Here is a 23,377-nt window from a genome sequence, read left to right as displayed (position 1 = left end):
CTATATCACATGAGAAACCCAGATGTACACACCGCGCAGCACGTATGCACGCACCACACCACTTCCCATGGCCACGAATGGATTTTAATGTAAAAAAAAAAAAGTGAAACAATGTGAATGAATTAATTGAAAACATACAAGAGACTCATCTGTGCTGACAACAGAAACCTCCTGACTTAACACAAATGTTTTTTAATTACAGTCAGCAAAGCAATACAGCTGCTAGTACATGGAAACACATGGTAGAAGTCAATCTGATGCTGAGCAATCACTCTTCAGAGAGGAAGAAAAGGTGGTCAGATCTGGAGTCCATGATGAACTGCTGCGGTGAGTGCGGCCTAATAATTAAGGCTGAGTGAGTGTATATATGTTTGGTGCTCACTATTGTGTGACACTTGTAATTTGATATTATGATTTTTTTTTTTTTTACTGAGACTGGTTTTATTGCCACATCATAAGTCATTATCAGACAGTATTTTTCAATTTTAATTCAGCAGAATCATCCCTCTAAACCCCCACTAAGCAGATATGGAAGTCTTCTATCTATTTGTTCAATACATAATTGTAATAAAATGTAATAAATTAAAAACTACGGTTACAGTTATAAAATGAATTGAATTACTGTTATAATAATGCAGAATAAAGCACATGTGAACGTACAGTATTTGTACGCACAGCGACAGTTAGCAGATGGTAGGGAAGTTAAACCGTTATTGAATCACAGGCAACATTAAATGTAAAGATTAACTGACCGTGACTGTACATTGAACCAGGAACCTGCCGTGGTTCACTCACCAGCTGAAACAAGCTCACTGCTCCAAATCCGTGAGCAGTTCCTGCAGCAGCTCTGCGTTATTAACAGCCTGAATTAAAGACCAAATAGGCTGTAAATATAAATAAATGCGTTTCTCCACTCGGACCAACAATCTATCTCTGTATGTCTAACAATGCCGCTGTAATCACTCACAATATGTTCTTAAATGGCCTCGTGAGTACGTAAACATCATCATCTATCGTCGTGTTTCACGTACAAAATGTGAAATCCGTACATTTGAGGAAGCACATGAAGTAAAAAGGTTTACTTCTAAAAGTGTGTGGGCAGCTGACTTGGACTGGAATGTTCACTATGCACTCTTTGTTCCTATATGTCTTCATTAAAAGGCCAATCACCCTCACTATCAGTTGTTGTCAATGTGAGTCATAAGATACGCACTCTGTCAAGCAGGCACAAGGCAGAGCTGACGTGGTACAAAACCACGTACTGAGGTAAATCAGTCTTTGTAATGTGATACAGTTGAGAACTCCTGGTGCAAATTTGTGGCGAGACAAACAAAGTTCAAGCAAATCAGGTTTAAATAGGCAGGCGTGGACCTCCTCGTCGGGTGACCTACATAAAAGGGACAGTGGAAGAGGGTTAGAGAGCTGGATTCACCAGGCCGGGTTTCCATTTGCCAAATCCTTTTTGCACAGATGCATTTGTGCTCTGATTATCCTCTGACTTTGTTTATAGCAGCCATAAATCAGAAGCTCAAATAGTGTAACCAGAGTTTGTGGAATATCAAGGTTTTTCCTCATGAAATATGACCTTGTCCAAGAAGGATGTTCTTGTTGCTTCCAGCTGGGAGTGTTTGTGAGTGTGTGTGTATATTATGTGGATGCATCTGTAGCACTGCAGCTGCACCTTAAGTCTCCAGAGAGGATAGGTGGAGTCCGGGTCTCTGTTGAAGAACCTGGTGGTCTTTGTCCCTGCACTCAACAGATACTCCGCAGGCAGACCCTGGGTCTGTGAGATGTACCGGATCTGCAAGACAAACGACGAGAAAATGCAATTACGCCACATGCATGATTAAATCATCGCGTTGCGTGTTAATTATAGAGCAATGTGAATCTATCCTGTCATAAAGAAAGGCTAAAACTTCAGGACAGATGTTCTTCTGGCAGTTTGAAAATCCAACTAATCCAAACTTATCTGGCTGAAATATGCACAGCGCCCAAACATGACCCCAAGAGCTCCAGAGTCTAAGATTGATTTGAGACTTGCAAATTAGACACTTTGCTAAGTTTTAAAGCCTGTGAAAAAAAAAAAGACAAATCAGGAAGGCTTGCTCAGTGATGGGGCACAACTTGCTTAAGGTTTTCCCACTGAGCCTCGTCTGACTGATAGGGAGAAGGGAACACGGCAATGTCTTGCTCTGGAGCACCGAGGCTGCGCTAATTGGACAAGTGGCTCTGTGGCATCTGCTCAGATAAACAGCGAGGGCTGTACAAAAATCATAAGGAGTTGTCAGGGGGATTAGATAAGCGTCCCACCCTCCCAAACACCAGCACACGCTCATGGCAAGAAAAGACGAATGCATATAGCACATTTAAACATCAGTGCACATGATGAACATTGATTTGCAGCTATAAAACCCCCATCCTTATAGACCGTGAGTTGCTCTGAAGCCAGGAGGCAGATTGAAGGAACTAATGTTGTTACCTGATCAAACTCTGAGGCTCCAGGGTAGAGGGGCCATCCAAGGAAGAGCTCAGCTATCACACAGCCCAGGGACCACATGTCGATGGCCTCACAGAACGGCAGGCCCAGGATGATCTCTGGAGCTCTGTGGACGGAGACATCAAACAGTCATTGACACGTATCGTAAACGTAGCCTTCTCGTTTTCATTACAAAATCAAACCGTAGTTTTAGTTTGATGCAATACTGAAATCACAACCTTGATTATATACGGATAGCGTTATTATAGCTCAATACATTCTCTTGTTTTAACCTATTTTTTAACACGGGAGCTGTTTGCAGCACAGCTGTGCTGGTGCCGTAACCAACCATTTTGGAAACATAAATCTCCAACTGTGTCATGAATATTCTGCTCCCATAAAGGAAGAAATAAACAGGCTACGACATGACTCAATTAAACGCTGCTGCCGCCGCCACTGCTTTTTATTCTGAGTTTTTCCACACAAGTAATTTACACTTTTTTCTTAAAATAAGTATTAACAGCTGATGTGATTACAGCGGTGTGGAAGATGTACAGCCCTAACTCACACTCTGGTTACATGACATTATAAGACGGATTTATAAATCTATTCCAGTGATTTTGACCAACCCGGAGTCTGACTGATACTAGTACTATCGCATTCTTTATTACTTTATAACTCTCAGTAAATAACTACAGTTCCACAGCACATACAAAAGCAAAACCAGCACATGTTTGTTCGGGCAGTAGCAGGGAAACGAAGGGAGTCACAGATTAATGTCTGTGTGAAAGTGAGAGTCTCCGTGTTGAATGGACAAAGAAGCTGTTCTGCTCTTGTTAAATGTTCACAGTATGAAACGCCACTACACTATTTAAAGAAATCACACACTGGAGCAGACTTACAACAGCTTTGTTGGTCGGCGTAAACAGCAACTAACTGGCACATCTGGGGGTATTTTTTTAATAGCAAATCAGCAGTTTTTTTTTCCTGTATACAAGAGGCTATTGATAACAAGGGAGCACCAATCACTGTGCCACAGTCGTGGTACTCAACCACAGGGACGGTATAAGGTAGATGTGCTTACTCTGTTTCACTTTTAAAGCAATGTGGAAGCAATTATGCCATGAAAAATAAAACCAACATAAATATTCTCTTGAGCATGTAATGAGCTTCATCCGGGCTTTTAGTGAGCATTTGAGTTAATAACGCCGGTGCCTAATTCCCAGACTTTGACTTTCACCAGTCATAGACACAAAATGCTGTGTTGCACACGACTTCAGTGAGTATACGTGATAAAATACTAATGATTTGAAGTGTTGTTTCAGTTATTTGAACATCAGTGCAGTTCCAAACAATTCCCACATTTCATTCAGCACACACTGTATGTTCTGTCAGAAAGACTAACACACTTCTTGTGAACTCAAGTCTCTGATGGATTTAAAATAAACACGAACACACTGACTGCTCAGGAACAATCTAAACCACTTGTAGGAGGTTCTCAGGCTGTCATCACTTTAGAGAAGAATTTTTTTTTTCTCCCCAATATATTCCTGTTGACATTTAATCACTTACAGAAGCTTCAAAAAATGTCTGCTGAGTGAAACAGGTAGGACTTTGTCTTTGAGTCTTGATGGAATTAATGAAACTGAAATCCTCTATCAATTAATTTAACATTAACAGCAGGTCACTCTGATCAAAGGGGCTTAAGGCTGATCTTGGAAAGTTTCTTGTTCATAACCAAGTTCACAATCCTGATTACTGTGGCCATGGTAACTGGTCTAACACCCCGCCAGCCTAAGCCTAGAGGGTTCTGACATGGTTTTGGTCACAGGGATAGAAACAAAGGCGGCCTGGCTTTAGGCCTGATGGAAAGAGAGGAAGCAAGAGGACTAGAGGAATATACATGGATACAAGCTGAGCCAGAAGAGTTTTCAAACTTGTCCATTTTTGAGACTGATTTTTTTGTGTAATGTGGACGTAGCCATGGTCTGCTGAGAGGTGAAGAGTGAGTAGACTGAAGATAGCTGGCAGTCTTTGTGGAGGATGAAAGGACATGCATCATTCATATTTAAGAGCAAATCTCGAAAACTGCTGCCCACTCCAACTTATTCACTTGCTTGCAGACTTGTGGTGAAGTCAAAAGAGGGCACAGGAGATCCATTGATCACTGAGCTGTGGTTGTCATACGGAGGCAGAAGATACCAAACAGGACAGAGGATTAGGAAAATAAAGACTGTAATGAGAGGAAGACAGGGAGAGAGAGAGAGAGAGAGGGGGGGGGGGGAATGAGAGAGAGAGAGAGAGAGAGAGAGAGAGAGAGAGAGAGAGAGAGAGAGAGAGAGAGAGAGAGAGCGAGCAGCACTTTGCTCAGTGGAGAGAGCTCCTGTCACAGAATGTGGTTATTGGGGTCTCAGGGGCAGAAGCAGAACAGACACCAAGACAACACTCTAGCAACAGTATCTTAGGGCATCGCCAATACAAAGACACCTACACGCACAATGAGCCGAGGCGTCTATCACACTGCTGCCAAAGAAGCATAAAGGAGCCTGTTAGGAGGCGATAGCAGAGGGAACAGTGAGGTCTACTGAAGGTATGGAAAAGAAAAGGACAACAGGACCAGGGTCAGCATGATCCTCTAATAGTGTGTTAGGCAGAGGGAACAATAACAACACACAGGTATACAATCACACAGAGAAGAGTGAAAGCACACCCAGAATGTCACGTCCAGAGACATAAGAAGTGGCCTCATGGTCATTTCACCGTATGCACTCAGTCAAAATTGATCCATGAATTTACTTACCGATCATGCAGTCCAGCTAAAAGGAGCACTGTGACAATGTCATCACAACCATAGTGTTTGTTTTACTTATGCAATATTTATTTTTTTACCCTATAAAGAAATCAATATATTATAGCCTCCCTGCAGTTCTGCGAGCTGTCTAGGATTCACACATTCCTACACAAAAACAGAAATATATACCACCTAATTTGCATGACAATGAGATCTACAAAAAAAAACCTTATGCGACTTCAAGAAAATGTATGTATGAGTTATTGTGAGCCGCAAACAGAGGAGGCAGTTCTCACAACATGAGGCTGGTTTTTGTTTTGAATCGGCATGCGAGGACATTTCTCAGCCATCCAAATGCATTGTGGAAATGAAAGCTACAGGAAACCCTTTCAGTGGACACACGTACACATCACAGGATCCTTCACCCTTTTCTTTGCACACAAATTCCACCATCAGTGGCCGGCTGCTCAAGTGAAGTTGATGCAGACTAGTGTCATGTAAAGATGGTGATGATTTTACAACAGCCAACTTCAGTTGAACCCACTTTCATTAAAGCAAAATTAGAACACTGGGTGTTTATCTTTAGTACAGTGTTTCTTTGCATGCATCATGGACTTTGCCCTTGTGTGTGATGGAGAGATTTGCTCGTGTTAACGTTATGCTCCGATCTATTTCAGCCTGAACCTTCCTGGGTTATGCTCCACTACTCCACTTTCGGGTGTTCTCATGTCTGCCTCTCACTGAAAGCTCCTCTGGTGCAGCGAAAGACCGAGAGTGAAAGAGAGAGAGAGACACAGACACAGCAAAGGAAGGGAGGAAGGAAGAAAGAAAGAGGGAGTAACATCGACGCTCATGATACCAAACCACAAATGCAAATGTGCCCCTACCAGCACACTGCTTCCATCGCATGCAAAGCGCCCCACAGCTGCTGCTGATGCAGGCCTTTCATTGGCAGTGATAAACAGCACACACATATGTGCAGCTCAAAACACTAGCTCCTTTCCTGTCCCCCTTTCCTTCCTAAAGTAGCAAAGCACAAGAGACTGACAATTAATGCAGATAAAACATAAATTATTCAATTCAACTGTGAGTAAAACAAGAGCAGAAAAAATTACAGGAGCACAAAAGCTTGACCAAAGTGCATTAATATATATAAAAAAAAACTGAGAACAGAAAAGGCTGTTTTTATTTTCTCTCAGTTGCTCAAAGAGTGAAAAACTACACTCTTGTAAACTGGTGAGCTCCAGAATCAAGGTACTCGGATGCTCCGCCTGAGCATGCAACATTTTGGAGACACTGCCAATTTATCACCTTTTGAGCTGCACCGCACCTAGCTCCTCTCCAGCTGGCATGGCAACCGCAGACACTGCCTCTTAAAGGAGTAGGAGGTGAGCTTCTTGTTGCACACCATAGATGTCAATGCTGGCTAGCCAAAGGCTTTTTTTGGGTTTCAGTAGAAACCCGACTGCATGAGAGGCCCTCAGTGTTCGGGCCTGGAGGCTCTGACAGCACTGGCCCATGACAAAAGAAAGGAGGGTGAAATGGAGAGAGAGGGAGGGAGAGAGCGAGAGAGTCTGCATACTGACATCCTCCCAGCTGGTCTGGTCATTGATGAGTCCCGCTCTCCCCTTGGGAGCCAGAGATGGCACGACTCATGAATGGAGCCTTTCTTCTGCCACCCCAGCCTAACCCTTACACCTCAGACCCCTTTCATGCACCCCCCCATCTACCAAGCCCGGCCAAGCCCTACACCTCACCCTGCTTCAACCTCCACCCTCCGCCCCCCCAACTTACAACCCCACTGCCAGCAAAATCTCCTTTGAAAACTGCTAAAACTAGGGCACTGAGGCCAAGCTACTGCTCCCCTCTCTGCTCACCCATCCGTCCCCTGCTCTGTTCCAACTGTGCCTGTGCTTGGCTGGCCCTGCCATCTCCCACACACATGTATAAACACACATGCAGCAGACACACACACACACATACACAATTGACAGAGTGGGTGTGTGTGCATGTCAGGATGTATCTATCAGGCTGACCTTCCCTTAGCTTGGCTCCAGACGGGAGACTGATGGATCCCTGGAACCCCTCAGTGTGCACACACACACACACACAGAGACACACACACACAGTAAAGTGCAGCATTGCGGAGGTAAATAAGATCTTATACTAGGCTATTTTCAAAGCACTGTTACGACATAGCTCTGGCTAGGGAGCGAGATAGCTGTCCAGTGCAAACAGGAAAAAGCACTTCACAAGAAAAGAGCCTGCCATTAACTTTTCTCCTCTCTATCTCCTTCTCTTTTTCCCCTTATCCTCCCAACTCCTTCTCCTCCCAATTCCCCCCCCACTCTCCATCCCACGCTTTGCCCTCGCCTAATGTAAAAGGCATGAGTTGGCACAGTGAATGACTCTCTGCCACCCCTGGGGTATTCATCTACATATTCATTCTCCTCAAAGGCTCCTCCACAGCCTCTTTGAGGATGCACCATAGAGGAACACTTTCCCAGATATATAGCACGGTGGTCAGTGACTGTGAAATCAATGAGTGGAGTGACATCCCCCACTACACTGCACCTCATCAACTGCTCCACCTGATATTATGGAGTTGCACCGTGCAAAGCAAAGGATGCGGTGATCATGTGATTGTTTAAATTTAGAGCGTGGGTGTTCCAGTTGGTTGAGGGGTGGAAAGGGGGAGCAGTGATGTCTGGACAAGGCAAAGTTTTTTTTTTGTTTTTTTTGCAGCGTCCTTGAGAAAAGTTGTCTCGCTCACTAAGCAGGAGCGACATTCCAAGTGTTCAAGGTCCTGAAAACAGGCCTCTCGTTCTCTTTTTCCCTTTCCAGTGAAAGCGCTGATGAGACTGTCCCCATTTATGTATAAAAAAAACACTCCCCGAGGATCTAAGGTTGGAAAAGAAGCAAATGAATGAAAGTTTATGAAAGAAAAAAGGGGAGAATGTTTCATTTAAGGCAGGTTTCTCGTGTGAAAAGACTCGAAACATTAACCAACTCACCGACTCGAATGCTTAATGGCTGACTTAAGTAAAATATTAGTGACAGCTGTTTGCATGCTCTCGCTGATTCAACATGAGCTCAAGTACAGTTCAGCTCAGCAATGGACGAAACTGTAACTGAGAGCTAACATAGGCAGCATTTGTACATTCAAGACTGGCCCCTGCTCACCAGTCTCACCATCTCACATTTAATTCCCAGCTCCTCTCTGAGCTATTTTATATAATGGAATATCCAGTGGGCAATGAGCCATCGCTGTCACTGTGGCACATGGGAGTCTTATTGCTGCCGCAGCATGGCACGGTCAATATTAGCTCACATTATGTGCCACATTCTCACATGGCATCACCTTATGTAGTTACATACAGACTATGTTCACAGCCGTGGTATAGATAACGTAGTATCAGATTAACTGTGAGGTTACATATTATTTTACTGCCCTGGCAATAAATTGGCTGCCATGATGACTTTCTCCACCTTTGGAGAAGCAGATTAGCATCCGTTTTCCTCGCGCCCTCTCTTGTTCTTCTCCCTCTGCTTACAAAAGCTTTCATTAGCATCGTCTACACAAACCAAACAATGAGCGCGGCTAAGGAGCAGCTCAGTCGTTCATTTAGACATGTACACATCGCTTCATCGTTCCCGGTTGGTAATTATCTCTTTCCTGGGGTTAATATTATTCTGCAGCGTGCAACTGATCCTATCAGTAACACATCTCATTTCCACCTGCGCCCAGTGCAGTATCACTGGCTTCCAGCTCCAATCTCTCTACAGCCACAACCCCCATCTCTTGGCTCAGGGGTCAAAGGGACAGACCTCCTTCAACGAGGGCTGAGGTGATGGTGGACGAGGGAGAAAAAAAAAGAAAAAAACAGACAGGTTGTGAGGGAGGGAAACGGGGGAGATGGTGGAATGGGAACAACAATGGAAAATGGAAAGACATGTATCAGCAACCACCCACCTACACACACACACACACACACACACACACACACACACACACACACACACACCTACACTGTGCCTTCTGCCTCTCCTCTCAAACGGGGAGAAATGCTGAGAAGGATTTGTGATCGGTAATTGATGGGTATCTGCAATCCAGTGACACTCTCTGCACAGACAGTCTGGAGAGAAGATGTAGGGGATGCCAAGAGAGAGAGAGAGAGAGAGAGAGAGAGAGAGCCTGGAGTCTCTGCAGCCCTAATAGGGTCGTGGACTGACAGTCAGACAGTATTAGGTCAGTTTACCAGACACTGGCCACACTCACAACCCTGCTCTTTTGGACTAGGAGTATATAATAATACTATATAACTATTGTATTATAACTATAATAATCGTACTAAAGTAGAATCTTTCAACGATCATTTTCAAATGAAAAATCCCAAAAAAATACAAAATATTTGCATCGGATAAGACTGATTTTTCATCAGTGACATAAGCAGACAGTGTTATACTGAATTTGAGCAGCAACAAGACAAATCTACTCTCTTTGATCAGCAAGAAAAGTTGGTGCCAGATCAACAGTTGCAAATAAATTATACTGTATTTTTTTTTTGTTGGCACTACTTAAAAATTGCGTCATTGATAATATAGTTTGATGTGGTACTGAACATGGTATCATTGAGTATTTTCCTACATATCAGTATCAAGTTTGAACATTCTAATGTCATCACAATCCCAGTCGCAAATGTAAAAATTCACATCTCATCCTACAAAAGAACACAGACGATGTGTGAGCCCCTGCTGACCAATCAAAGAATGTACTTCATAAATGTGTGAATATGCTGCTGTTTTGTTTTGTTTGTACTGTTCACACAAGCTCGTGGGGAAGAATATTTAATTTTCCTGTCTATGTGTACTCGGTGCAATGACTATAAAGTGAATCTCGTTAGTCACTTCACTCTCAATAAGCCCAGAGGAAATATGTGGGTCACACACACACACACAGACAGAGGTATAGCCAGGAGTGAGGGTGAGGCCAAACTGACAGCAGAAATGCAGACAGACAATAACACATTCTAACATGCAGTCACTCAGTCAACCAGCTTAACTAGCTGGCAAGCCTGTCACTGTGGCTGAGACATTTACCAAAACAGACAGCGAGGCAGCATAACGGGCGGCGAGATGCACTGTGCAGATGGGTGAAGGCGGTCAGTCAGGCATATGAGAATGTGTCTGCTCGTGGCAGACAGAAGGATGATAAAAAAAATCCAGGCTTTGATCGCCTCGGCAAATTTGAGTGTGTATGATGGATTCGGTGAACTATACTTAAACCTCTCAGTCTCAGAGATACAATCAAAAGGAAAGTCGGACATCGGGGGAAAACGTAAAGCAGGATCGCCAAAATTGTTACTGTTACTAATTGTTTAAATGCCTGCCTGTTTATCTATCTGCCATTTTCATTTACTGTATTTTCTCCAGTTGTTTCTTATTTCTTGTTGTTTATTCTCAAGCAATTGCTTTAATCCAATGAAGTCCAGAGCAAGAAACTGCAGGACGCTGCTGAGGGATGAGCCGATGTGACACTCAAAATACACAAATGAGATTAAAAAAAAGGACGAAATTCATAAAAGATGGGGACACGATGGAGTGTTCGCGTGATTGGATTGCGGAGCCGTACGTGTCGGACGTTTGGTGAAATAACGGACGGCAAATATTTATTTGAAATGCAGCAACTGAGAATGTACTTTAGCGAGGAGCCACGGGGGGCGCCGTACCGCCATCGTAATGACATACGTCACCACCTGCCGTTCAACACACACAAACGTACACACAAAACACACAGGCACATAGATAGTTTCAATCATAAACGCTGCTGTGGTTGACTAGGTCCTTATATGTGGGCGAAAGAGCACATGGGGGAGGCATTTGCAAGGCAGACTGAAAAAAATTCCCCCCACTCCAATTTACCCCCACCCAGCATGCACTCACATACAGTACATGTACTACATTTCTCTACCTTCACTCCCCTCCCTCCTCTCTTTCACCATCCCTTGTTTGATTACCCTAACCCTCTTCCTTCCTCCCACCCAGTCGGGCAGTAATACCATCTCCTGCCTAATCAAATTCTGCTGCGTGTGACATGAATTCTCGGTGCCCAAGGCTGTGCTGCCTCGCGACAAGATACAGGGCCACGGAGATCTGTAACTAACCCTCACACAGGTCGTATGGAGCAGATCCACATCTCACTCTCTAAAATTTAACACAGGGAGAGAGAGAGAGAGAGAGAGAGAGAGAGAGAGAGAGAGAGAGAGAGAGAGAGAGAGAGAGAGAGAGAGAGAGAGAGAGAGAGAGAGAGAGAGAGAGAGAGAGAGACCTCCTGGATGTGTTTCCCCCAGCTCTCTGCCTACTGGATTCTCGGCTCGCCTCAGTGTTTGTCTGTCTGTCTGTGTGTAAAGTGCTCCTCTGCTGCTGTGTGATGTGTGTGTGATGTGTGTGTGTGTGTCAGTGAGCCCCTGGAGTGCAGCAGACTCATGCTTAATTAGAGAGAGGAGAGGATAGACAGACAGGCTGATCCAGACTGTCACCCAGATGTGGTCAGATCTTATGTACAAAAAAAATACAATTTAAAAAAAAAACAAAAAAACAAAAAATTTGAATGACCACCCCCGCTCTGTACACACACCCCTTTGTCACAATTAAATCATATATGCATGACAGCTATTGCTCGAGCATGCAAGAAAATACCCAGATCCCTAAACACACACACACACACACACACATGCACGCACACACACACAGTCATGAACACACATGGGGGAAGATTTACAGATGTTTGCAAGCGTATCGCGTAAACAGCAACTGTGCCAGGTCCATGTGCTGTATATAAAAATTGCACATAGCCTTCCTTGTTTGAAAAGTTGAGCCCAGGACATGGAAGTAGCAGTTAGCCACCAGGGGCAACTCTTCTTTAATAGAACATGATGTCAATTTTTTGAAATTATGCCTCCATTTGGAGGGAAATAAGCATGGCTAATGTGAGTGTGATTGGCAGCTGGTATTGTCCAGTAGGTGCCTGATTTCTATCTTTCTAACAAGTGTGAATTTCCTGTCAAATTGTGAAATGTGAGGCTTCAAAACGGGAGTTTGTTTTGCAAACTGGAAGACTTTGTCCATTTTTATGCACTTTAGATTAGGGAACACATATTCACCATCAACTAGGTGCTTACTAACATATGAGTTGCATACTAGTCCTTTATCATCTTAATCATTAAGCACGTATTAACACCTTATTCTACCTCTATTACGACATGAATTAAGATTTTTCCTACATAAGGTGTTAATACGTGCTTAATATGTACTAATAAAGGGCTAGCATGCTACTTATGCATGCTAGTATGCACCTAGTTGATGGGGAATATGTGTTCCCTAATCTAAAGTGATACCAGATTGTTATATACAGATACTGCTTATTGAGTAATCAGCGCATGTCACTAAACTATTTTCAGGTCACGTTCAAGGTGGACCATCTTGTGTCCATGTGAAGCATCATGCATGTTTTTATTTTACACCATAATTTACCCTGCTCTGTGTCTGTAAACAACACAAGCAGTAACCATGGTAACATGCTGTTTCTCAGGGACAGGCTAACGCAAACTCAGCTCTTTTTTTTAACTGTTTGGACTACATTAGAGGGGAAACTGCAACCCAAGCTGCTCTCTAACTGAGTGGACCTCCCTTTGAAATCCTTGTTTTGAAAATCCCTCTCAGCTCATCTCCTTGGTCTGTGATGACCGCTGCCATCCTCTCCACAACATTTGTATAAAGTAATCAAATTCATACCATGGGTTACACCTGCTTTTGAGAGGCGGAGAATTTTTCACCACAAAGCAGATGTGCACTTTTGCCCAGAGTTTTCATACATACAATGGAATATCTAATCAGTTGATCTTCATGCATCTCTTCCCAAGTTATGGGAAAAAAGAACTCCCTTCTTTCACCCTCTCATTTCCCATCGATGCATATGTATGAGCAAGAAAGGTGCAGTTTGCCTGCCTGTGCTGCTGCAGCTGCCAGTCTGCAGTTTTAACCATGCCATGTTTTCAGGTGTGATGGATTACCGTCTGTAATGAGCACGAGCATGTCTGTACGTCTGCCCCATGTAGCTGTGTCTCTGCGAATTCAGAGGACATTACATTACTCTGACCTTAACCATACCTATTTCATAATCAGTACCGTAGCCGTAATCCCACTGCATATCCACCCCTTCAAATTTGATGATTTGATGAAATTTGATGGCCACTTGTGAGGCCTTTTGTTCCCATAAGTACCCATAATGTAACTCACACACACACACACACACACACACACACACACACACACACACACACACACACACACACACACACACACACACACACACACACACACACACACACACACACACACACACACACACTCACACACATCGAGTGTCCTTTGGAAAGGCGAACCCTCTGCTCATCATGAGTCTTCTCCCCTCTCCTCACACTCGTGTCACTGTCTGTCTACTGTGTGCCTTCACACACTCCTAACAACGTTGGTTACACTGCATTCTTCCCTGACAAGAATTAAAAATGTCATCACGTAGAGAAACAACAACAGGATTATCAAGGCTTAACAGAGGAATTTTGGACAAATACCCTACTACTCCCTTATAGCCTGAACAAAAGCCAGTCTCTTTCATGAGACAAATGAGGGAGACGGATCACGTGTGGTTGTGTGATGTGTTTTTCCGAACTTATATTATATTAGAGCTGTATCAAGATCAGGCATAACTTCTAAATAATTACACCACTCAGGTCAAGAAATGACTACTGTTAATTAAAGATGAATTGTTCTCTGTATTGTTGTGGCCATGTGTAATATATGGATTTAGAAAAGTGAAAGATGTTTATCGTGTTTATTCAATAAGCAATTATGTGTATCATTTGCTATTATAAAGCTGGAGATAGAGGAAGGGGGGAAAAAGATCAAATGGGTCAAACGTACAATCCATCTCTATATTCCATATTCCAATAGCAAATAATATGGTTCTGCAGTAGATCTTCAGCTGCGCAAACACATGAATCAGAAACATGTCATTCTTTGCCTATTCATGTCCATTTTGCGTCACCACCACCAGGCAGTAATCATCAGAAATGTCTTCAAAAACAACCGGTCACAATGACGGCTAATTCCCCTGCAGTCATTTGTATAATAACAGTATAGTCACAGTTAATCACCTCTCAATGACAATAGCCCTGTTCTGTGTTTCCTTCTCTCTGTCACAGCAAGATCCTTTTTCCTGTGTCCATTTTTATGGCTCGACCACAACAAACAAGGAAGCCATGCACGTCATTTCAAATGTCAAACATTGATAACAAACGGTTACTCCACGGCAATAATCAATATGGAATTATCTTTTCCATGTATCCACAACTGAAGATTTAATTATTATGAACAAAATGAATTTATTATTTTCACTGGTTTTATTCAAGGAGACGGCAGACAATGACGATTATATAAAAATGTGATATTTGGACCTACTCTGGCTTTCATATCGCAAGGCTTAATGTGTGAGGACATTTTAGAGGTAATTATGTAAAAATGATTTTCATTATCTTATATCTTATTATCTTATCTTCTTATTATCTTTTATTAATTTGAATTATCACATTTGTTTGGTCTCGTTTGGACAATTACCAAAAGCCCAGGATCTTCAAAATGCTTTAGTTGTCTCAAATAATCTTAATTTCTCAATCCATCCATTGTCTTTAACCTCCAAATGAGTGGCTGCTGGTGGGTTTGACCCTGGACAGGTCACCAGTTCATCAACAACCATTCACATTCACACCTACGGGGAATTGTGCGACTGACACACTACAAGGAGAACACGCAACATATTTTGTTCCGACCGGGTCGTGAACTTTCATTTGCGTTTAATTAGTTTGAAACACACAGATGAAATAACAGGAGTCATTTATTGTGCATGACACAAACACATGAAGGCAAATGCTGCAGGTGAAAGAGACATAATGAACACAGATCACTTTGAATTTGTCCTTAGTTTTAAATGTCGTTGTTAAACAACATTTCCACGAACACACGCACGCATTAAGACGGCGTGAAAGGCCATGTTCATAAGCCAAATGATAAAATGTTAAAAAAAAAGTCAAAACTGATCCCACCTGAGATCAAAGACTGTTGCTTGTGGGAATCTAATGAAAGACAAGCTTGTTCAGCTCCTTCATGGATGTGAAGGAGTGTGTTTTTTTATTCCATGACAAGATAAACCAGACATGAGGTGACGCATATGCTGTCATAATGTTGTGTGTGTGTGTGTGTGTGATAAAAACATTCCACTTAGATATGCACGTCCCGTGATAGACACACATAACTGATAGTTGACTTCCTTAACCAGGTGTTAAGTCTACCTCGCCCAGAGGAAAGACCATCCTCTCTCTCTCACACACACACAAACACACACCAAAACAAAGGCACCCAGACAGTTTTTTTACAGTACAGCAGCACTGAAGACGCCTGTTGGAGTCAATGTGAATTTTAAACCAGTGCTAAACATGACTCTTTTATGCATTCTCGGGAAAGAAGTCTGTGTACAGAGGAGTCCCTCTCTCCTTCTTCCTCCCCTCTTTTCTTCTCCTACCGTCTGTGCGAGCGCTCTGAGAACACTGCTGGAGGGAGTCCAAAAGGACACTGTGTGAAGCGAACGCAGCGCTGACCTCGCAGACGACCCCGATGAGGCCAATCAGATCACTGCTCCCCACCACACAGTGCACCGTGATTGGTTGGCGGCTGGGAAATACGAGGAGTGGGAATTCCAGTGGCGGGAAACAGACGGGGGAACAAGGGGAGGAGGGTTCTTCTTACACATGACTCCTGTGCTGCACTGCATTCAAACCGTTGCCCGCAATAGGACAGGAAATCTCCAGAACAAAAGTAAGCAGTCATGCTTCTTCTGATCAAAGCTGACTGGCAAAGTGACATATCCTTAAGGGAGGTGTCTTGCCATAATCTGGCCCCGTCTCACGTTCCAGACTTCTCCACTTGAGGTGAAAACAACGTGCCTCACTCAGGAAAAGAGTCCAAAGTCCTGTAGCCAACATAAGGCCGATATCAGTGCACATTCTCACGAGGCAGACAGAGGTAAGAGCAGACATGCATCCACACACTACAGTACCTCCCTTCTTTCTTTCTTTCTTTGAACAAAGTAGGAATGGACATGCACACATCATCCTCCTCCCAAACATCACAGTTCACAGCTGCGCGCCCCAGGCCTTCACTATCTTCTCCAGCCCAAACGCAGACTCACATCAGCCACATTCCACAGCCTCCCCCTAAACCCCAGGGGCAGCTCCACAGCTGGGCACGGAGCTGGGCTGTTCCCTGCCTTGACTATCACCCATCAGCGTCCCCACCTCCCTCGCTCCCTCTGTTTACCATCTCTCACACACACACACACACACACACACACACACACACACACACACACACACACACACACACACACACACACACACACACACACACACACACACTCCAATAAAGAACATATTCTTCTTTCATCACCGCATCTGTGTTTCACACAGAGATATTGTCCTGCTCGTTTCCATCGGCTCATTCTCTTTCATCTTTATTATCTGCTTCTGTGGCAGTGTTTTTTTATTTTATTTTTTTTTGACATATGTCATGCTGACAGATGGAAATTACAAGTCAACAAACAGACTTCATACTCTGATAAATTCATCTGACTATGAGGCTATCTTGTTGCCAGTGATCAACAACAGCAGTAGATATATATATATATATAAAACCAAGTCAGTCAGTGTAATAAATAAATGAATGTGACAAGTTGTGAAACCTGACAGAAACCTGAGTTCACAGATGTGGCTGCTCCCCATCTTTCGCTAGCAGTCTCGAGAATGACATGACTGTGAGAGACTGGCTGCTGCACATATCATCAAAGTAACAATCAGTGGTGAGAATGAGTTGACTGACTGATGAAAAAAAAAGAAAAAACAGTATCGGAGTACAGTTTCACACAAAAGATCCAACGTCAGCGTTGTGCAGGGCAAGGCTGCAGTTTGAAAAAACATGTTTGTTTGTCTATGCGGCCCAAAAAAACAGATTCCATGCACCTGTTTAGTCAAATACCAACTGGGTTTACTCTAACTGCATGTCTCTAAATGGGTTTTTCCATGACATCTTTATTGTTCATGCACGCTAACGTGTGTCTGTAAACAGTTAAGTTCGGGCTCTGCTCCATCATTTCAGTAAATGCCACACTGTATATCAGTCCATCTGCATTTACCTCGGGCCATTTCCATATCTGTAATAGAGAAAGCCCATCTCCAATCAGAGCTGCTCCTCCACAGTGCTCAGCCAGCACAATAACACACACACGTGTCTCTGTACACACACACACACACACAAACACACACACACACACACACACACACACACACACACACACCGCATCTCTGATGAGCTGACACAGAAAACTAGATTTATTAAGGGGAGGGATGGAAGAGGAGACGCGGAGAGTGTGTGGGGGTGTAATTTCAGCAACGGGCACAGGTTGTTGTAGACAAAAACACAACATCATTCGCACAAAACACCCAAAACACCCCCCCTGCACAAGCGTGGCCGTAAAGTGCATCGCTCTCCTCTAAGAGGCCTGTTTATATCAGACCTGTGACAAAAGCCACAGACTTATCTCTTCACATCCCTTGAAACGCGGTGCAGCCCCCAAAGAGCTCCCCGTTGCTCCACATGCCACTTTCAATTAGTTCCACAAAGAGAGTCTTCTACTACCACAAGGAAGATGGGAGCTCATTACTGAATTCTTCTCTACTCCCAGCATTGAAATATAGATCAGGAGGCCTATGTCTGACTGCTAGGCCCCTGGATGTGTCACTCACCAAGCGACGCCACACCGGTCCAGGACGGATGAGCACAGAGTGCCGTCTCATGGATTAGCCACTCCTCAGGTTTAACAGGCCCTGCAGCTCACACTCTATCTCACCATTAGCTCTTTGCCTGTCCCTCTATCTCTCATTTATTTTTTCTCTCTCTCTCTGCTCCGTCTTTCTACCACTCTCTCGCTAAACAGGCTCCATGAAGCCACAGCTCTTTGCACTAAACCCACAAATGGGGAAACACCAGTGCCAATAATCTGATGAGAGCACAGGAGAGAAGCAGTGGAGGCTGTGCTTGTGTGGATATCATATCACACTGTGGTACTATTATAGTAGGCATAGACACAGAGACAGGTTGAGAAGGCATGGCAAATTCATTCAGGTATTCTAATGAAACTTAATGCAGCAGGGAGGCTTTTATGGAAATTAGCCGGTGTATAGAGTTCATTAGGGTTAGGCTGAACACATACAAACACACACAGACTCACTGATAACAAATATGAAGTGACTCCAGATAGAGAAATCCATGCCTGTTGTGAATTATTTGCACATATGGTAACAATAGTTTCATAAGAACACAGCAGCTGTATCCAGCCTGAGATTAAACAGTCAGGTGGGATCTATTTCTTATCTGGCCCAAGCAGAAAAACACAGAAGCTGCCATGATGCTGCAATTCTAGTAATGTTTCCCCCTTAGGTCCAAAAAAAAACAGTGCGTTCACCATCATCTAGCTGTTTACTTTGTGACTGATAATCTCATTAACTACACACAGGCCTCTGTGCTACTGCCTGCACATTCATGAACGCAGCTGTGTGGCCAGCATGTGCCGAAACTGGTGCGACACCTCCGTCTACGGACAAAATGTTTATACCTTCAATTAACAACATCCATTAGAACCGTCCTCGGTGGAAAAGCACCAGCTCGGTTACAAAACAGTTCATTAGAAGCCACTGGCTGAAGCTAGAGGATGATACCATTAGGGATCGTGTAACGAATAAACATACGACCCGGCGACGCGTGTTTCGGGGAAAAACAAAATAAACTCATTGTGATATGCCCTCCAGTTAGCCAGTTCCTGCGCTGTCAATCAGTCACAACATGCAGAGGTAACAGACACTGGAGGTTTGGTTGCTAGGCCACTGATAGAAATTCAGTGAAGCAATGGGAATAGAGGGAGGGAGTGAAGGGAAAGAGGTAGAAGGGAGGAGTGGGTGGCAGTAATGGCAGTTCGAGAAGAGGGGTATAGGGTCTTGATAGTCTCCCTGATTCGCTCTCTATGCAAATCACAACAATCACAGGAAATGCCTGGGCCTTAGCTCCAGCTAATTGCCACAGCAATAACAAAGAAGGGCTTCCTTTGAGCAGAGAGGAAAATTAAACATTAGTTTAGAGTTTTCTTGGAGACCGAGGGATGTTATAATTACCCAGAAACCAACACATCAGCACTTTGCACGCCACGCATCCCACTCTCAAAAGCCTGGTGGAGGAAAACAAATGTATCTCATATTCAGGGAGAGAGGCTTTTGGAAAGTGGGAGGGAAGAGGGTAAAGGAGGAGTAACAGGAGAGAGATGGAGAAGCGTGAGTGGTTTGAGGGGGTGTAGGAGAGAAAATAGTGAAGGGCATGAAGAGCAGAGAGCAGTGGACGGGGGAGGACAGAGATGGAGAGAGACATCGGGGATAATGAGGGGAAAGGAGGTAGAGAATGATAGCCCATCTCTCCAAACCCTTCCATGCTGGTAGTGAGGCATCTAAATGTACACCCACTATTAGCATATTGACCCCGCCCCTCTCCTCTGGCCCTTTTCTCCCTCATTATCATCAGGCGTTGTGCATGGGACAAGGGAAACACAGACCAAGCCTCATTTCACGTCACAGGTTAGTCCGAAACGGCTCCACACAGCGGCGAAACGAGAACACGGAGCAAATGGCGTGTCTGTGCCGCCGTGCAGATGAGCACCAGCTCATCCACCCAGGGGTTAAGTCTGCGAGCGCTTCATCAACGTGGTTTCAGTGCAGCGGAGCATGTTGTGCGTGAAACAAACAAGGCTGAATCGAGTCAACGTCCTTGGATCTCCATCCCTGGAGGGAGGGGGGGAGGGGGGGGAGTGCTCCTCCTGTCCCAGTCTGAAGGAGCGCTGACACTGAGCCTTGAGCAATGTGATGTGTCCTGGATGGCTGGTTCACTGTTCGATCTATGTCTGCGGGCAGTGGCAAAGTCTAACATGTTCGCCCACTCTGTCTAACCTAAATGCTCAGTCAAAGGCTCTGCATCACCCTGTGGCTGCAAAACCCTGTCCTTGCTGTCAGTCTGTGGGTCTATCTGTCTAGTCGACGTCAGTCTGGAAATTTGCCACACTGCCAGTTTGACTTCTACCCACATAAACAACCATAATACCATGCTTAATACTGCTATGATTATTGTACATGTATAACCATAATACTTCTATTGCTGTACTACTATTGTACTTATGTCTGTGCTGGAAGAGGGGCTCTTCCTGATGCTTCTTCCATCTTTATTTATTTACTTATTTAAATTTTCCCATATTATGCAAAATCAACTTTTTTTTAAATCCTTATATTTGGGACTCTGAGGCACTATCAGTCGGTAAAGTGTGAAAAAAGATGAGTCACTCATGTTTTTTTGGTCCTTCTCAGTTTAAGTACAGGAGATAAAACAAGCAATATTGACTTCCGCACTCATTGGGACGTCACAATGCACTAAAACATGTGAGAGTGCTGGCGAGGGCAAGGGTATCCGAAAACCAAAAGTCTGCAAAGTCCGACAAAAGTTATTTTCTCCACAGTGCAGCACAGAGTTCTACACACACTTCCAGCCTCAGAGGATTTATCTGTCCAGTAGATACATGTTATATATGCAGCAATGTGCCTGGTAGAGCCTGCAAATGATCACTTTTCCAAGTGCTAACTGCTGTTAGCTCCCAGTAGCCTCTGTGTGGCTGATGTCATTTCCTGCCATTTCTTGACATGTGTCACAGACATGTTCATTAGGACACCAGGGAACTAGTTTAACTTGAGAAATAGAGTATAATATGAGTGCTTTAACACAATGAGCGGAAAGACAAACATCCTCCTGAGGACCATGTCCTCATAACAATCAAAAAATGTAGCATTAAAACACACCAGAAGGACACTTTCACCTTTGGTGCTGTACAAATGTCTCACTAACTCACTATCTTACCACTGCCTCCAAAAATGTATGTTTTTATGTTGGATTCTTGTCTGTATGTGTCCTTGCTTGATTTTCTTACAGATGAAAAGTGCATTACTAGAATTATTGCTGTTATTTATTATCAATGTAACATTCAAACTGTTTTATTTTGCACTTGATCTACGGCACAAACGCAGCGTTTCCCATGGTCTGCAGAAAAGTGAAATAGCACCGTTTTTCCTGGGAGACCAGGCCGCTGTCGTCCGCGCGGGTCGATCTGAATTTATCATGTGCGTATATATGTCTGCCTGACTGTTTACAGGTCAGCTCTGCTCGCCAGAGAGTCTGCTTTTATTCCAAATGTACGGATAAATAAAGCCATACGAGCCACTAACCATGCACTGGAAATCTAATCATCCCGTTCAGCTGGACGTTTGTTTGTGTTGCTACACACAGATGTGCATACAACCAGTCATGTCCACAAACAAGCAGAGTCCCACCCAGCTATAATAGAGGTGTTTTTTTTTTTTAAGTATATGGCGCTGGCTGATATTTGTGCTTGTTTGTTTCCAAAAAGCACACACTGTCAGTTGCAGCAGTCACACAATGCTTAAACCCACAGACAAACAAACTTGTTTCACTAGCCTCCACAGCACAGTTTCACAAACACTAACCTTAACCATAATTAAATGTCTGAATCCTAACTCAAAACAAAACAAAAAATTCTATAGAATTAAACAGCAGCTTCGGTCTCTGAGATTATCACTTTTTCTCCACATACTGACAAGAGTCCCTGCTAGAGAGTGTGTATTCAGGTTGATGTTCCCACCATGGCTATGTCCATACTACTCCATTTACATTTAAAATCACATCATTTCTGCTCAGGATACACCTGCTGTACACATTAACCAACAGAGACGCTTGAAAACACTGCTGGTGTTGTCGTCTGGACGGGCAGAAATGGGGATGTTGGGAAACGATGACCAACGATTACACAAATTTCCTTCCCAATTAGTTCCACAATTCAACAAATCGGCTGCAAATGAAAAGCTCAGCTTACGCCAACTTTAACTTTTAGTTCCACCTTATCCTCGATCTCATCAAAGAAATTCCTGCTCTGACTTTTTGCAGTCGTTGTTTCTCATAAATCGTGCTTTGTAGCGGAAAGAAGTTCCCTCTGTTTACACACCAGCATGTGCATGACCGGTGTACCTGAACGTCCCATCCCATATACTGTACATTTTCACGCGTCTTAGTATGGATGCAGATTACTTCTGATACAGAGCCCAAACATCCATCCGTCCGACTGATTTTGTTTGTCTTTCCAAATGAGAACTCGAGCAGCAGAAGCACATAGAAAATCTAAGTCAGCAGCAAAAACTCATAAAACTCTAATTGGCATGTTGTGATTTTGCAAGCTCCTGTAATAAAAGCAACTCTTTTTTTTTCCTAACCAAGTTACTCCTCCATGTTTATGTAATGGGGCTTGTTATTTTCAGATTTTTAATATCCCCCCCCCTCATACGACTGTAAGCTTTGTAAATAACAGCTTTAATAGAGCGCGGGTCCTTGAGGATTTGTTACTTTAAAGGGAAATCAGGGTTGCAGTGTTACAGTTCTTTGCAAAGCAATCCAGAGTGATGACATCAGTTCATTACAGGGACCTGGAGTCGGATCGGTCCAGGCATGAGAGAGGTTATGACACAAGGAACGGCTGAAAGGACGCAGCCAAGTGTCTCTGACACTATAGTGTTCAGCGAGAGAAGGAATTACATCACCGTATTGGTGTTAAGGTAAAACACTAGGGTTGCTGTAAGACTCAAACCCCCTCTGAGGAAAAAAAAAACACATAACGAGACCCTTAAAAGGGCTGTTTCACGCATTTATCCCCCCCACTGCTGTATTTAGATGCTGCTGTATTTATTTCATTATATCCTTCTAATATAGATGGATTAAATTTGACCAGATATTTCCCAGATCTTACTCTATAAAATGTGTTATAATCGACAGAAACACAGAGGAAGAGCAGT

The 23,377-nt window shown here is 43.6% G+C and overlaps 1 protein-coding gene across 2 annotated transcripts in view; it reads right to left on the bottom strand.

The window, feature by feature from the left end:
• Nucleotides 1-23,377, bottom strand: part of hipk2 (homeodomain interacting protein kinase 2) — a gene marked incomplete at both ends in the record, with an annotated part of 53,845 nt that overhangs the window by 15,999 nt on the left and 14,469 nt on the right. For both annotated transcript variants that reach the window (XM_083894381.1, XM_083894382.1), the window contains 2 exons: nt 1,682-1,801; nt 2,480-2,603. In XM_083894381.1, the coding sequence (XP_083750507.1) occupies nt 1,682-1,801; nt 2,480-2,603 (244 nt within the window). The remainder of the gene's footprint in view (nt 1-1,681; nt 1,802-2,479; nt 2,604-23,377) is intronic.

Source organism: Microchirus variegatus (genome assembly GCF_963457635.1).
Source record: "Microchirus variegatus genome assembly, chromosome: 8".
NCBI classification, from domain to species: domain Eukaryota; kingdom Metazoa; phylum Chordata; class Actinopteri; order Pleuronectiformes; family Soleidae; genus Microchirus; species Microchirus variegatus.
Note: the sequence above shows the minus strand (reverse complement) of the source record. Positions and strands in the feature narration are given on the sequence as shown.